Source organism: Myotis nattereri (assembly GCF_964212035.1).
Source record: "Myotis nattereri genome assembly, chromosome: 3".
NCBI classification, from domain to species: Eukaryota; Metazoa; Chordata; class Mammalia; order Chiroptera; family Vespertilionidae; genus Myotis; species Myotis nattereri.
In genome coordinates, this window is record NC_138077.1 from 172,788,985 (window position 1) to 172,805,849 (window position 16,865).

At 38.2% G+C, this 16,865-nt stretch overlaps 1 protein-coding gene across 1 annotated transcript in view; it reads right to left on the reverse strand.

The window, feature by feature from the left end:
* Positions 1-16,865, reverse strand: part of PATJ (PATJ crumbs cell polarity complex component) — a 304,927-nt gene that overhangs the window by 214,821 nt on the left and 73,241 nt on the right. The window contains exons 16-17 of the mRNA XM_081087464.1: positions 13,040-13,201; positions 9,464-9,595 (exon numbers count right to left, since the gene is read on the reverse strand). Of these exons, the coding sequence (XP_080943590.1) occupies positions 9,464-9,595; positions 13,040-13,201 (294 nt within the window). The remainder of the gene's footprint in view (positions 1-9,463; positions 9,596-13,039; positions 13,202-16,865) is intronic.

Consider the following 16,865-nt stretch of genomic DNA (forward strand, 5'->3'; position numbering starts at 1 on the left):
ACTACATTTTGCTTTGTACCAAGATCTTAATGCTACATGAAGAATTGGACTCCTTAAAAAAAGAAAAAGAAAAAGATACTGGTGGCCATGTTATGAGAAACCGTGAGCATTAAAGTGGAACTTGTAATACTTTACTATCCTCTATATGTTAGATTCTGGACATAGTATAGGTTTCTATCTGACTTTTTAGTAATACTAATATATGTACTATACCGCTGACCCTTGAATAACACGGGTTTGAACTGTGTTGGTCCACTTCTTCATGGAATATTTTTCAAGAAATATTTTAAATGTATTTTCTCTTTTTTTGTAATTTTCTTAATAACATTTTCTTTTCTCTAGGTAACTTTATTTTAAGAATACAGTATAGGCTGGCCAGTGTGGCTCAGTGGTTGAGTGTCAACCTATGAACCAGGAGGTCATGGTTCAATTCCTGGTCAGGCACATGCCCGGGTTGAGGGCTCGATCCCCAATGTGGGGTGTGCAGGAGGCGAGGTAGCCAGTTGATGATTCTCTCTCCTCATTGATGTTTCTATCTCTTCCTTCCTCTCCCTTCTCTGAAATCAATAAAAAAAATATTTTTTTAAAAAATACAGTATGTTAGACATATAACATGAAATATGTGTTAATTAACTATTTATCTTATCAGCAAGGCTTCTGATCAACAGTAGGCTATTAGTAGTTACATTTTGGGGGAGTCAAAAGTTATATATGTATTTTCGGCTGTGCAGGGTCAATGTACCTAACTCCCAAGTTGTTCGAGGATCAATTGTACTATTATATGTTAAAATTATGTTAAATCTATCAAATTCTATAGCCTGAATTCTGTAAACTAATCAGCTAATACAAACATAAAGGCTGGGCTTCTGCAAGTTACTGAATATTACATACTGATGGTAGCATTCATGCAAATTCTTCCAGCTTTCAACTCTGGTAGTAAAAATTAAAATCTTTCCTTTCTTCCACTTTTAAACTCAATTTTCTGATAAACACAATTAAAACTGGTAGAAGAAATATGAATAGACTTCTGGGCAAGTAGTTTATGTGCTTTTAGTTACAAAGGTCAATAAATTAATTACTGCCAATATAAAATGAAAACAAAATTGATAGTTATATATTGCTATGCTTTAGTCTGTCCATATCATGGAAAACCATTAGCAAATTCATGAATCATGCACCAGCTTGCATTTTATTTTCCAAGAGAATTATCTGATTAAGGAAATGACTACATAAGAAGGCATCCATTTTAAATGATCTAAAGACATGTGAATCTCACAGTTATGTTTCAGCAATTTGGTAAAACTATACCAAAATTTAAAAGATATATGCTCTTGCATTAACCGGTTTCGCTCAGTGGATAGAGCATCGGCCTGCGGACTGAAAGGTCCCAGGTTCGATTCCGGCTAAGGGCATGTACCTTGGTTGCAGGCACATCTCCAGTAGGAGGTGTGCAGAAGGCAGCTGATCAATGTTTCTCTCTCATTGATGTTTCTAACTCTCTATCCCTCACCCATCCTCTCTGTAAAAAATCAATAAAATATATTTTAAAAAAAGATATGTGCTCTTGCCAGGCCAGTGTTGCTCAGTGGTTGAGCACGGACCTATGAACCAGGAGGTTTGATTCCCGATCAGGGCACATGCCCAGGTTGCGCACTCTGTCCCCAGTAGAGGGACGTGCAGAAGGCAGCTGATCAATGATTCTCTCTCATCATTGATGTTTCTATCACTCCCTCCCTCTTCTTTTCTCTCTGAAATCAATAAAAATATATTTTAAAAAATAAAAGATGTATGCTCTTTTCAAAAAAGAAAAAGAGAGAGAGAACTCATGAACATGGACAACAGTGTGAATGCAGGGGTGGGTGAAGGTGAAAGAGGGCATAGAGGGGAATAAGTGGTGATGGAAAAATTTAAATTCAATTTTTTAAAAAGAGAGAGATGCTCATTGATTTCTTTCTTTCTTTCTTTCTTTCTTTTTTTTTTTTTTTTGAGAGAGAGATAAAAACATCAATGAGAGAGAAATATCAACATCAAACAATTGGCTGACTCCTGCATGCCCCCTACTGGGGATTGAGCCTGCAACCCAGGCATGTGCTCTGACCAGGAATCGAACATGTGACCTGTTGGTGCATGGGTTGATGCTCAATCACGAAGCCACACTGGCTGGGCAAGAGATGCTCTTTTGATAAGCAATTACATTTCCAGGAATTTGTCACAAGATACTATTCCCACCTTTTTACAAGAGTATGACAAGGATATCCACTAGAACCCCATTTAAGATATTCACCAACTGGAGATTGGTTAAATAAATTATTGTACATTGACAATATTATACTATGCAGTCATTAAAAAGAACTAGGTCCCCAATAAATTTAATAAAATAAAATTTTTTAAAAAGAAATAGGTAGTTCTATAAATACCAAAATGAAAGAACATATAATTGAGGAAAAAAGCAACATGCTTAAAATGTTTATGACATATTCCATTTACATATAAAAAATATTAGCAACCAAAAACTATTACTGAGCCAACCATGTACGTATAAAATATCCTGGGAGAATAAACAAGAAAATCAGGAGTTTTATATGGAATACATGAGAGATTATGGTCAAAGATAGAATCACTTGTCATGGGATACCTTTATGTACCTTTAAATATTTATGCCACATATATGTATTACTTATCTTTAAAACATTTCTAATGTTTTCATAAACTCATTCTGCTGCACATAAGAAAAACATCAATTTAAAGATATATACATGAAATTTATACAGTCCCTTCTTACACCTTTTAAGTCTTTTGTGAAAAGAATCCCATCTAATACTAGTAGAGTTGGTAGCCAGGCAAAACTGCATAGTTTTTCTCACAAGTACTAAGGCATACCATATCCAAGACAAATACTATTTGAGTTCTATAACCCATTTCTTCTATTAAGAAAAGTTAATCACTTAATTTCTATCAGGATGAATACTTTCACTATTCTTTTCAATGAATCATCATTTGCCCATGGTCTTTCAAACAACTTTTTAAAGCATTACTAACAGTTTACGTATGAATCACCTCTCAATGGCTGTGCTATTATGCTCTCTATTTTTTCTCTCTCTCAGTATCTGAGGTAAACCCAAAGTCTTTCAAAAATATCTGTCCTGACAAACACTGAATCTGTCCATATCAGAAGGGGAGAAAAATGAGGCATGGGATGTGGGAGGGAGAACTATTGGTTAATAAATTTTACCTTCTAAATCATTAAAATTCAAAAGTATTAAGAATGGCAATATCATGGCTAATGTTCAAAAATTGGCTAATGTCAAACATGTCTAGTGATTTATAATCATGAGGGGTTATTCAAAGTTCAACATAAATCAAAACACCAGAATATATCCACTTGCCATGTTTAATTTATAAGGTCAACTGAAGGTAAAATCCACATACATAGTTCTAAATGTATTTCAAGCTTTTTGGTAGATTTAAAAAATTATAGATTCTCAGAATACAGTAATTGCTTCATTATTGAACATTAACCCACAACAAATTACTTGCACTAACTTAGGATTCTTACATTTGTAATTACTTTTGTTTGAAACAATAAACATTAGTTCTTACACAATGCACATGAACACACTATATTAATTTTTAATACTAAACTTTCATATAAGATTAAGAATATTAGCTAGTGGTTTGTCTTGAAGACATAAAAATTTTTGCAAGCTGGAAAAATAGAAAGATCTGCTGTGATAAATTAATTACAGGGATCCCTGGGAATAAAATGCACATGGAAGTAACCCGCATAAGAAACGAAGCAATAGAGTGTGGTGGTTAAAAGCATAGACTCTGGGGGCCAACTGTTTGAGTTAAATTCTAGTTCTGCCACATACTAGCTGTGTGAACTTGAACAGCTTACTTAACCTCTCTGTGCTTCCAGTTCCTCAATTCTAAAATGAGGATGATAATAGTATGAACTTCCTATGGTTCTTGGGAGGAATACATAAAGCAATTAAAACAGTGCCTAGCAAGTAGTAAACATTCAATAAATGTTAGCTATTACTAATTAATTTGTATTAATTTTATTTGTATATTAGGATTAATATTAGTATGAGCATTAGTAATATTCCAAGAAATAAAGACATTACACATAGATATTAGGGAATTAAGACAAAAATAACTAGGGCACAATATGTAAGCCACACCTAGAAATTGGCAAGAAACTATGCTACAAAAATGTATAACCAAATTTCTGAAGTGTTTAATGATGCTTAGAGAGTACATAGTTGGCCACAATACTCATATGTTCAACAAATTGTGCACATTGCTGTTTTCCACGACACAATCCTATACAGCATGATGTTACAGTGACCAATCAATGACTCTTCAAATAAGGTACATATACAGGACAGGATTTTCACTAGCCACTACATGGAGTAGTGCTGAAGAATATTTGAAATTAACAAATATTCTGCTTCATTCAAATAATAGCCAACAGAGCTTTACCCTAAAATATAATGAGAAGACTTACGACCTGAATCATATGTACTGTCTTCCTTGTTGCTGTCTCCTTTTCTTTTGCTCCAATCTATTTAAAATGCTTTTCATGAAAGTGAATTTCCACACTTTGCTCTTTGGCCATATGGCCGAACTACAGAAATGTTTAGTAGATTCAGCTCCTTCATTTCATAAGACATGCTTCTTTTCTCTACTCGGCTACACAACTTCCACCAACAGTTAATCATGGAATCACCTGTCCAGACAGCTACCTCATATTCCCATGGCCAACTCAAGATCCTTTATCGGCTCACTCATCTTTTCCTAAGGTTTGGCTCAATTTATGTAAATTTACTTTAATTTCTGGCCAATAATCCACAATGGGAAAATTTACATATGGCTTATCAAGAGTTGGCTGCATTTTAAAATGCAATTTTACCATTAAATGTAGACTTCTCTAAACAAAGACATCTAACATTAATTTTCCTAATCTCACTAAACAGTTGAACATTGATAGAGTACATATATAGTGTAATAGGGCTCCATTTGAGAAAAATATAAAAAAATTTTGTCTTTATTTTTAATTGGATCATTATTAATAATATCATACTCATATTTGCATAATGTAACATTTTTACTTCTTTACACATTAATTTATTTAACCCACAACAATCCTTTGAGCTAGACACTATTATCCCTATTTTATAGATGAAGAAATTGCATAAGCATCCATGAAACAGATATTGTATACAATTTTGTCAGGCTCTGGAGGAATTCCTTATTAGTTCTAAAGAAATGTGGTTAAGTAAATATTCAAAGGTAATTTTTCAACCTCTTCAATACTGCTAATGCAGGCCCTTTACAACCTAGAAGCTCTCCCACTTTACTAACACTTTCTCCGATGGCCAAGATGTTTCTACCATACTTCTTATTCTAAATATGCTAAGCCTGAGGGTGGGGGTGAGGATGGGGGGGTTGCACTGATCCTACTCAGCTACCTAATATATTCATACTACGAGAGGCACAAAAATTTGTGCACTCGGGGGTAGGGGGTCCCTCAGCCCGGCCTGTGCCCTCTTGCAGTCTGGGACCCCTCGGGGGTGACCACTTGCTGGCTTAGGCCTGCTCCCCGGGGAATTGGGCCTAAGCTGGCAGTCAGACATCCCTCTGGCAGCCCGGGAGCCCTCAGGGGATGTCCACTTGCCAGCGGGAGCAGACCTAAGCTGCAGTCAGACATCCTTAGCACTGCTGAGGACGCAGGAGGGGCTCCCACCACCACTGTTCTACTGGCAGCCATCAGCCTGGCTTGTTGCTGAGCAGAGCTCCCCCATGTGGGAGCGCACTGACCACCAGAGGGCAGCTTCTGCATTGAGCGTCTGCCCCCTGGTGGTCAGTGTGTGTCAGAGTGACCAGTCATTCCCAGTCTTTCTGCTGTTAGGGTCAGTTTGCATATTACCCTTTTACTATATAGGATAGAGGCCTGGTGCACGGGTGGGGGCCGGCTGGTTTGCCCTGAAGGGTGTCCTGGATCAGGGTAGGGGTCCTGCTTGGGTGCCTGGCCAGCCTGGATGAGGGGCTGATGGCTGTTTTCAGCTGGTCACACCCCCTTCAGGGTGGGGGTCCCCACTGGGGTGCCTGGCCAGTCTGGGTGAGGGGCTGAGGGCCGTTTTCAGGCTGGCAGGCGACTGAAGCTCCCAGCCTCTTTTTTTTCTTTTTTTTTTTTATTCTGGGATTTATTTACCTTCTATAGCTGTCACTGGTGCTGAGAGCCGGCGCCAGCTCTGAGGCCGTGGCTGGCTGAAAGCAGGTATCTGGGTTTCTTTAGCTTCTATAATTGAAACTCTGTTGCCATCACTGGCGCTCTAAGCTCTGAGGGCCCGGCTGGCTGAAAGCAGGTATCTGGGGTTTCTTTAGCTTCTATAATTGCAACATTGTTGCTTCCGGAGCTCAGAGCTGGGCCGCAGTAGGTGGAGAACCTTGGCTTCCTCCATCACATGAGCAAGCAAGCCTCATGTTCGCTTCAGCTGCGTGGCTGCCGGCCGCTATCTTTGTTGGCAGTTAATTTGCATATCCTGCTGATTAGCCAATGGGAAGCCTAGCGGAGGTATGGTTAATTACCATGTTTGTCTATTATTAGATAGGATGGGATGCATCAAACACAGTAATAACCAGGAACATGGCCTTTCATGGCTTTTGCTAAACCTTCACCTGGTCTTGCAAAAAATATTTTCACACTTTAGAATTTATTACCTAATTACAACAAGAGATGGTATAACCAATTAATTAAGTTGCCCCAAATCAAATTTTATTTTAAATGATTTTTTTAACATTGATTTTAGAGAGAGGAAGGGAGAGGGATAGAGAGATAGAAACATTGATGAGAGAGAAACATCATCGATTGGCTGTCTCTTGCATGCCCCCTACTGGGGATCAAGCCCGCTAACCTGGGCATGTACCCTGATCAGAAATCAAACCAGTGACTTCCTGATTCATGGGTTGATGCTCAACCACTGAGCTACACCTGTCAGGCTCCAAATTTTAAATTGTGTTTACGTGTTATCTAAATGTTATAGTGGAGTCCTGGTGTGGCTCAGTTGGTTGGGTGTTGTCCCATGTACCAAAAGGTTGCCAGTTCAACGTGTTATCTAAATGTTATAGTGGAGTCCTGGTGTGGCTGCTTGGGGCACATGCCAGGATTGTGGGCTTGATCCCTGGTAGGGGGAGTGCAGGAGGCAGCCAATTGATGTTGCACTCTCACATTATTGTCTCACTCTCTCTCTTACTCTCTCTAAAATCAATAAAAAAATATCCTTGGGTGAGGATTAAAAAAAAAAAAAGGAAATGTTTCTGTTAAGTAGGGATTAAATTACTAAGAACCATCAAGTTTTTCTTTTCGTATTTTACTGAAGTTTTTAAAAAAATGTCTGAAGCACTTATCTGCTTTAAATGTGCAACATTCAAAGTATAAAACTTGCAGATAATGTCATTTAACAGGATAAAACAACCATTATGATATCTATATATAAAAGCCTAAGCGACCAAACGACCGAACGACCAAATGACCGGTCGGCTGGTCGCTATGATGCGCATTGACCACCAGGGGACAGATGCTCAATGCACACGATCGGGCTCCCTCCTGTCTGGATCAGGCTCCCTCCTGTCTGCATTGGGCCTATGGGGATCGGGCTCCCTCCTGTCTAGATTGGGCCTGCGGGGATTGGGCCTAAACCAGCTATCCAACATCCCCCAAGGGTTCCCGGATTGCAAGAGGACACAGGCCAGGCCGAGGGACACCACCAGTGCATGAACTCATGTACCAGGCCTCTAGCATTATACAAGAGTACAAATATAGATAGGTAGAGGATAGATAGATAGATAGATAGATAGATAGATAGATAGATTCCAATAATAATGGAAATGTAGCTAAATATCTAAGACCACATCTGAAAAGTATCTTTTAAACCAACGATTGCCAACCAGTGGTCCGCGGACCACAGGTGGTCTGTGAGGTCCAAAAGGCTGGTGACTGCTGTTCTAAACTACATCCCAATTACCAAAATGGTTAAGAAGAAACCCCACTGAATGTGTTCATTTAGTCCCAGTTAATTTAGGCTAACCTAAACTTTATGCAATCATTCTGCAAATATTTGTTAATCACCTACCATGTGCTAGGTAACAGAACTACATTGGGGAGGAAAATAGTATAGACCAGCCATTTGTTTTATATCCTCTAATATGAACCAATATATAAACTTCCAGGATCTTATAGTATTAATATTTTTATAAAAATATTTCCCAAAATGTGCATTATTTGAAATCAACAACTCATAATTCAATAATATTCCAAAGAGAAGTTCTAATAACGAAGAAGGTTATCTGGCACAGAAATAAGGCAGCAAAAACGAAAGAGATATAATCTATTTCAGTAATCTTAAATCACACTGCCAAAATATGGAATTTAATGTCTTACATATTGCTTAAAATATTTTCCTTTTAATCTATTCCCGATTGCCTTATTATATTAAAAACAAAAGAATTGATTTTTATATCTCTTGGCATTTTATGTGCTTTGATAGAAGACTTTTTGCTTTATTAAACCACAATGTGTTTAGGCAGCACAAATGTATTAAAATATGCATCTTAAAAGTGAAGAGATCTCTTGCCAGCAGTTTTAATTCCCCATAATAATCAGAAGCTGTAAAAGTACTATAAACTAGTAAGCTGGTAAGCATTTAGGTGTCTTATTGTGACCCTTCACATCCTCCCCCAAATGCATCAGTCATTTTACCCTAGTCATATTGGGGGTACATATAGATACATAAATATTACGTGCCCCATTATTAAATGTAAATTATAATTTTACCAAGTAGAAATTTCACATTTCTACTTAATTAAGCTCAATGAGATTAATAGGTAAGCAAAACTACAAATACCTCCATGTGAAGGGAAGGGAGAGGAATAGAATTGGGAATAATTACTAATATGCATAAGGTTTCTTTTGGGGATGATGAAAATATTCTAAAATTGGATTGTGGTGATGGCTGCACAACTCTAAATATACTAAAAGCAACCAAACTGAATGCTCAATTGTCAAGCTAACAATGCAAAATATGACACCTCATCTTTGGACAGGAACTACCTACATCAAATCATTCAGTTTTCGCCGAAACCGGTTTGGCTCAGTGGATAGAGCGTCAGCCTGCGGACTGAAAGGTCCCAGGTTCGATTCCGGTCAAGGGCATGTACCTGGGTTGCGGGCACATCCCCAGTAGGAGATGTGCAGGAGGCAGCTGATCGATGTTTCTCTCTCATCGATGTTTCTAACTCTCTATCTCTCTCCCTTCCTCTCTGTAAAAAATCAATAAAATATATTAAAAAAAAATCATTCAGTTTTGCCTAAGTCAATGGGTGCCTTAAAATGATTACTACTTTATATAATGTTAATACAAACTAATCACTCCAAAAAACTCTGCAGAGGTTCTTATACCTGATAATCCAAAATGCTGAATCCCAAGCCTTTATGATCTTTTACTAGTTCAACAATCTTGACTTCAGGGGACCATAGTGCTAATTCCCCATCATCATCTTCTTCAGTGTTGACATCTACACTGTGAACAACCTGAAATACAAAAGAACATATATGCTTCAAACACTGCCCTTTCAATTCTGAAAAGAACATGTCAGGAATCTCATAGCTGCTTCTCAGACTGGGGGTTCTCTTTGGCATGCATAGTTTTTATTTCTAATCTGTTTAAAGGGTCATGCACTGAGGCATATATACTCTAATATAAGATCTTCATGAAAATTCAAGCACTTAAATATGCAGATTGTTCATACAGTTTTTTTCATGTAAAGTACCCATTTCATTCAAAGTATTAACACTGACCTCTTATACCTCAATGAGTCTGTCATCCCATTAGAAGCATAAAAGGAAAAATATGCAATTTAAGGAAAAATGAAAACATCACACAAAGTCAAAGCTTAAAAGATATTTAAGTAGCAATACCTGAATTTGCAGTTATAGCAAGAGACCAAGAAAGATGCTAACACAGAGAGAAACCAGGACAGGACACAGGGAAATCACTCCTGTTGACTCCTAGAAGTTTTCAAGGAAAGACTTTACTAGAAAAATAAGATGGGGAAAAATCCAAGTCTTTGGGAATCATGCAAATCTAAAAACAGATAAAAATTACTAAGTTGAAATAATGAAAATCTCATCTTGGAGGAAGTAGATTGGCACAACTACCCAGTCCATCGTCTTAGTTATTTCTTCTGACCTCACACCCCCAGGTCCGCCTACTCCAGGCTTCCCCTTCTTCCAGGGAGAAGAGTCACTGCCATATGGAATTCTAGGGAATTAAATGATACAGGGTCAATGAGTCAACTATGCAGAGCAAGAGTAGCTGCTCCAACCTTCTGTCTTGATACTATTTATAGTACCATATAGTCGGGGTTTTTTATATGATTTACCTTTCCTAAAGTACTCTGAATTTTTACCTGAAGCTCAAGAATTATCTTTTTCTTTGTAACCCTAGCAACAAGCTAGAATGAAAACTCTGCAGGCTGCCATAGAGTTTACCATGGTTATCCACTCAACCCACAATAGTACCTGGCTCACAACAGCCACTCGACAAATATTTGATCATACATTAATGAACCATCCATCTTTCGGCGGGTTTTCCCTGACACTCTTTTTAAATAAAGCTACAGGCTAAATAATAATTTTTAAAAGTAGACTTCTTAAAACTTTGGGAAATCCTAGTTAATAAAATGAAAGTGTATTATTTCTACAAATATCATTTTGAGTGACCTGTATAAGAGAATCAATTTAATGGAATTAAAGTTGGGGGGGAAACTCCTCTAACAGGGAAGAGTAAGGCATCATAGCTAACACACAAACACATTTTAATTAGGGTTGGTCCAGACCTCAAACTGTCCCTGCAGGACATGGAAAGTCAATACCCAATCCATGGTGGGTTAAGTCTAAACATGGGAAAAATTTCTTGGTTCTTGAGTTACAACATGTGAAATTAGTGGGAATGTTCTGGATCAATAACCTCTGTATATATCAGCCTGACGTGAGGAAATGATACTTATAAAGAAAACATTCATACTTTCCAATAAAAAGTAAAGTTCCAATGGCTAATACAATATGATTGATGTTTTACTGGGGCACTTAATACCCTCACTGATTAATGATCATTAGAATTTTGGCTGAGCTGCCTAAACAGATAGGGTTTAAGAACCTAAGATAGCATTGGGATAAATGAAAAAAAAGAGACAGAGGGAAAAGAGAGCCAGGATTTTAAAAAACCACATACAATTCTAAAACTGAAGTTCATAGGGATTTCAAGGCATTTAAGGTATACAAGATATTATTCTACAACCTGAAATATATCATTTTGATATAATCAATTCTGCATAACTCCTATATTCACAGAATGGAAAGCAATCAACTAATGGGCAGCAAGGCTGACATTTAGCATAATTCAGAGCTGTAGTTTACCCATTGTGGTAAAGTATGACAGATGGGAGGATAGAGTCAGCAAGTTGGGTTGGTGATTTACACACCCTGTAAGATTAGATTAAAGGCATTTTTATCAACCTTTAGAGCAGTGGTTCTCAACCTTCCTAATGCCGAAACCCTTTAATACAGTTCCTCATGTTGTGGTGACCCCCAATTTCATTGTTACAAATTGAACATAATTAAAGCATAGTGATTAATCACAAAAACAATATGTAATTATATATGTGTTTTCCGATGGTCTTAGGCAACCCCTGTGAAAAGGTCGTTCGACTCCCAAAGGGGTCACAACCCACAGGTTGAGAACCGCTGCTTTATAGGTAAGCTATCACCCACATTTAGTTTTAGTAAAGAAAACAAGAGTCAAAAAAGTGTGGCATTTGAGTCCCTTCTTTGAAGTATGCTTCACTAAAGATAAACATTTTTAAAAAGATTCTCAATCAGTAATCTACTAAGCACTTCTTATATGCCCAGTACTGAATGAAAACACTATGAGATACAAAATAATTTTAAGATATGTCCTTTGCTCACAGGAGCTGACAATTTCCTGGTAAAGACAAGTTTAAATATGCATCTGTGACTATATGAGGGTGCTATGCTAGACTCTTATGTCTGTTAGGAGATCAGAAAACAAAGATAGGTGAACTGGAGGAGTCAGGAATAGCTAAAGCTAACTTTCATGGAGCACTTTCCATGGGCAAGGCATGTGACTAGCACTTTGCCTACATTACTTCATTTTCTCCTCACACAAACTGATGAAGTGCCTAAGTACTAAGTACCCCCACTTTTCAGAGGAAGAATATGAACAGAAGCCAAGTTATTTGCTCAAAGATTCACAATCATTACATGATAGAGCAGGATTAGAGTCCCTGTGTTTTGAAATTCAGACCATAGGTAGGTAAAAGGGGAGGCCCCATGTGTCTAAACTTTTGTTACTAGAATTATAATCTAGAAGAGTCTGGAAAGGTGGAAATGGCATAAAAGATGAGGTTACAAATGGCATAAGATGACAAAGCATGTGCTTGAAACTGTTTTCATAATCACAATGCTCTTTTTTTTAAAAAAGAGTATCAAGAGCATAGAAAGTGTTATTTTATTCTCTGACCTTCTGAAGGTTTTTACAGCAATTTTTAGACTCACTTCGAAATTGGTCATAGATCTTCATATTTTTGAGGCTCTGCAAAAGGGGAAGTCCATTAGATATTCAACAACGTCTTCAACTGATTAAGATGAACTGAATTAAACTGGGAGCCAAAAGCAATGAGCCCAGGCAAATGCTAGAAAAAGCTTCTCTAAAATCCGAGAGCATGCACATTAATGTCGCCAATATTGCAAGGGGGGAAAAAGGGAACATTTTATGATGTTATGTGAAAAGTAACAGTTTGAAAGCTATGCATTGCTGTCATTGAAAGCTACCATAGTCAAAAAAAAAGCGGGGGGGGGGGGATATTTTCTCTCTCTTTATATTGTAACACACTCTTCGGGGCATCCTTGATGAATGGGCATGCCTGTGGGAACCGTGGTTCACTGATTTAGTACCTCCATCTCAGGAAGAGAGGCTGCCGTGGTCCTTGGCTCATCTACAGAGGCTTCATCATCAAACAACCGTCGACAGCAAACCAAGGTAAAGGGGGGTGGCACTTCCTTAAGAAAGGAAACTGCTTCTCGGCGAGATTTCCCATAGAGCTGCACACCATTGAACTAGAAAGACAAGGGTAAGTCAGAATTAAGGAGGACCCAGATGAAAAACACAAAAATCTCCGGCTTACATCAACCTATCAAAATGAAATTTGGATATAGTTTTACTTTCCCTACAAACAAAGGGCCTAAACTTAACATTATTTTAGTAGTAACTAAAAACATTAGATATCCTTAAAATTTATAAAAACTAAGGCTAAACCTTTATTGAACTTGGGTGAATAAAGTATAAAATGGGTGCAGAGTACAATTTTTACTGGGTATGTGATCTGCCTAATATTTCATACTTCCATGGCTCCTCCTTTCTATACTCCAATGTTCTATTCTCTCATCTACTTCTACCCATCTCTCCTTAAACACATTCAATATCACTTACAGCCTTCTGAAGACCATTTCCTCTTCCTTTTTCATTTTGTAAGAATAACACAATAGATATCAACACCAATTTTAAGGCTGCTAAAAGCTGTTGGAGTTACAGTGTATAGGTAACAAAATCTAGGCTACTGTCAAAATTTAGCCTCAGCTCACAATTTTCTTTCACATCCCATAAACTCTTAATACCAGACTGAGAAAAGTCACTTCGATAGAAAAGTTCCTATAACATTGCATCAGTTCGATTCTGACATGCTCTGCTGACATAGTCACCAATTGCAGAAAGTGTGTCAGTTTTCAAATTATCTATAATAATAAAAGCATAATATGCTAATTAGACCAGACAGCCAAACGACCTTCCGGACTTCCTTCCAGATGACCTTCCAGATGAAGCCAGGGCTGTGAGGGCCGAGCCCCTTGCACGAATTTCGTGCATCAGGCCTCTAGTTTTATATGTTTAAAAGAAAAAAAAGATAACCAACTATTCCTTAATGATGAGTAATGCTTATCACCAAAAAATCTAAATGTCATATTCTTTTTAGTGCACAATAGCAATATTTTGCACCAAAGATGATTAATAAAGATGTCTGTTCTAATTTTCCATATATATGACTTTAGCTCAAGGAGCTTGGCCAGTTCTGATGAAACATCACAAAAAGCTGATCTGTCTGCTGCTCCAAAAAGGCTGAGGCATGAACACAATCCAGGCAACAAATAATCTTTTCACATCTAACTCTGGGACTTCCTGGGAGGGGTCAGCAGCATCATTCGTTTTAAAGACATTCTGTTTCTGGCATTAATTTGTGGCAGGTGCAGTGCTAATGTCTGCCTTTGTGGGAGGAACCTCTCCACTAAATCCATCACTGCTCAGAGAATAAGAGCACAGTGGGTTGTTGGAAGCATCCCATCAGCACGTGATCTGAGCCCCAAATCAACTGTCCCTTGGAACCACTCTCAGGCCCGTAACATACCAAGCACTTAGCCATCAGGCCAGACAATCTCCCTGCCTCTTAATTATTTACAAAGAAATCACCACATAGTAAAGAGACCCGCATGTGCTTCGGGGAGCTAGCCCTAGTGGAAAAGTAAACATCATCTCCCAAGATGTTCTGACTGACGAAAGGGCCCAGGGGACAGCACGTTCAGTGGCAGATGAAAGGCTTGCCTTGGAAGAATTACAAGCCAATCACCACACAAAAGTGGGCAAGGAGGTACCGGTCCCCGATCACACCATGTCCACGGTGCCAACTGGTGCCAGAGCACAGAAAGTTCTAAAACCAGCCAAATGGGTAGTAACCTACAAGGAAAATAAAGCAAGCACATATACTCAAAGAAGGAATCCTACCCATACACAGTGTTAGTCTGTGTTTCACATTACTTCAGCAAATTAGAAAGACACTTTTCAGGTTTTCATCTTGGAGTACATTTAAATATTTATTTAGCTCATTATTTATTCATTTGAATTGTCTCCAATTATTATAGCCGTGCCTGGTAGTCCTCCTCTCTGCGCTCTATTGCTAAAGGGATTGGTCACATTTCCCATTACCAGCTCCTACCTAAGGGGATTTATGGCTGCTGCAAATAGCTGCTCTGGGCTGAGCTTTGGCACAGTGTTCTAACCCCAAAGCATATTTGTGTTTCTGTTTTGAACTCTAAGTACATTAAACACACACACACACACACACACACACACACACACACTTTATGCTCAGTAGTTTATCTGGCTAACTTTACAGAGATTTTTAAAATTGTTATTATTTCTATATTTGGTTACTCAGAAGCAGCCAATTTTTCTTTTAGAGTTCACACTATTTTTCAAGGCCCTTCAACTTGAGACTTTCTTAAGGGCTGCCACTTCTCAGCTGTTCAAACTGTGATTAGAAAACGCACACATACATACTCATTTGCGGAGTACATAATACAGCACAAGTATTGTGCCACTACATTACCTCATTCAACCCTCATGCATCCTATCCCATAAAGATTGTTTATGCCTTCCCCCAGTGAGAATATTGCCAATATTCCCAGTGAGATAATGCTTAATAGTTTACATGGATGGTACTCCATTAGATCCTCACAAACACACAGTAAAGTAGGAATTTATTGATGAAGAAACTGATTCTCAAAGTTATGTGACATGCCAAGGGACATGGTTAACCTGTGGCAAATTCAGAATCAAAAACAGCTCTTCTGACTTTCCAGCCTGTGCTTCTTTCTACTATATCCCAAGAGTTTTCACCAAAAATGTATACTTATAAATTCAAGTTTTCATGTTACCTTATCACACCCCATTCTATTACAAGGTCGAAGGCCCAAGGGATTCTGTACATAGAGCTCGGGAAGTATGTCTCAGCGCTGTGGCTGATGCAATGGTGTGAGCACACTCCACCATGACATGCTTCTAGGCACACCAGGAAGTAGCAACGCCCGCCTGAACGAACTCCTAGAGCCACATGCACAGTACCCCAGCCTTTCAGCCATTGGTTGCCTGTAGCAACGTGTCTCCCTCTGATTGGTCCTCTCATGCTATATATACCACTGTAGTTCCACAATAAAACGGATCTGCGTCACTGAACCTGGTCTCCGGAGTCGTGCATGCAGACGCCCTAGCGCGTTGAGGCTCCGTCCTCCTCACCCCCGAGGTACTCCCTGCTTCAGGATTCTAATCTTGGCTAAGGCACAGAGGACTCAGTTGATGGCTGTGATGACTTATACTTGCTCTACTCAGATGCAGTTAACATTTCTTTATCACCTACCCTAAACTAGTAGTGAATTATTCTTAAAGCCACTGAATTATACAATAAAAATGCTTAAAATGTAAATTATGTTAGGTATATTTTACCACAAAAAAGTGAACTAAAACTGTTTTTTGCTCATATTTCCACATCTCCCAAACTAATATATCTCATGTCTCAATATCTAACAAGTACATATTAGAGAAATGGTTTCCAAATGGTCTTCAATCTACAGAATGTCATGTCTGATATCCACAAGGCTATGCCATGTGCTCAGCAAATCAGAAAGAAAAACATAATTCAGAACAAATAAAAAACCGTAAGTGATATAGTAATATCTAGGGTATTAGTCTGCCAATAAGCATCCCAGTATCATTTCTTGAATAACTCTAAAATAACAAACTTACTACATTTTACAATAGGACTCCAACACCCTGCCCTCCCAAGTTTATGACAGAATTTGACAACAATTACTCATAAGACTTTTCCCTCTGACTTTGAAATTCAACATATTCTTCTAGCTCTAGCCAGTTTGGCTCAGTAGATAGAGCATTGGCCTG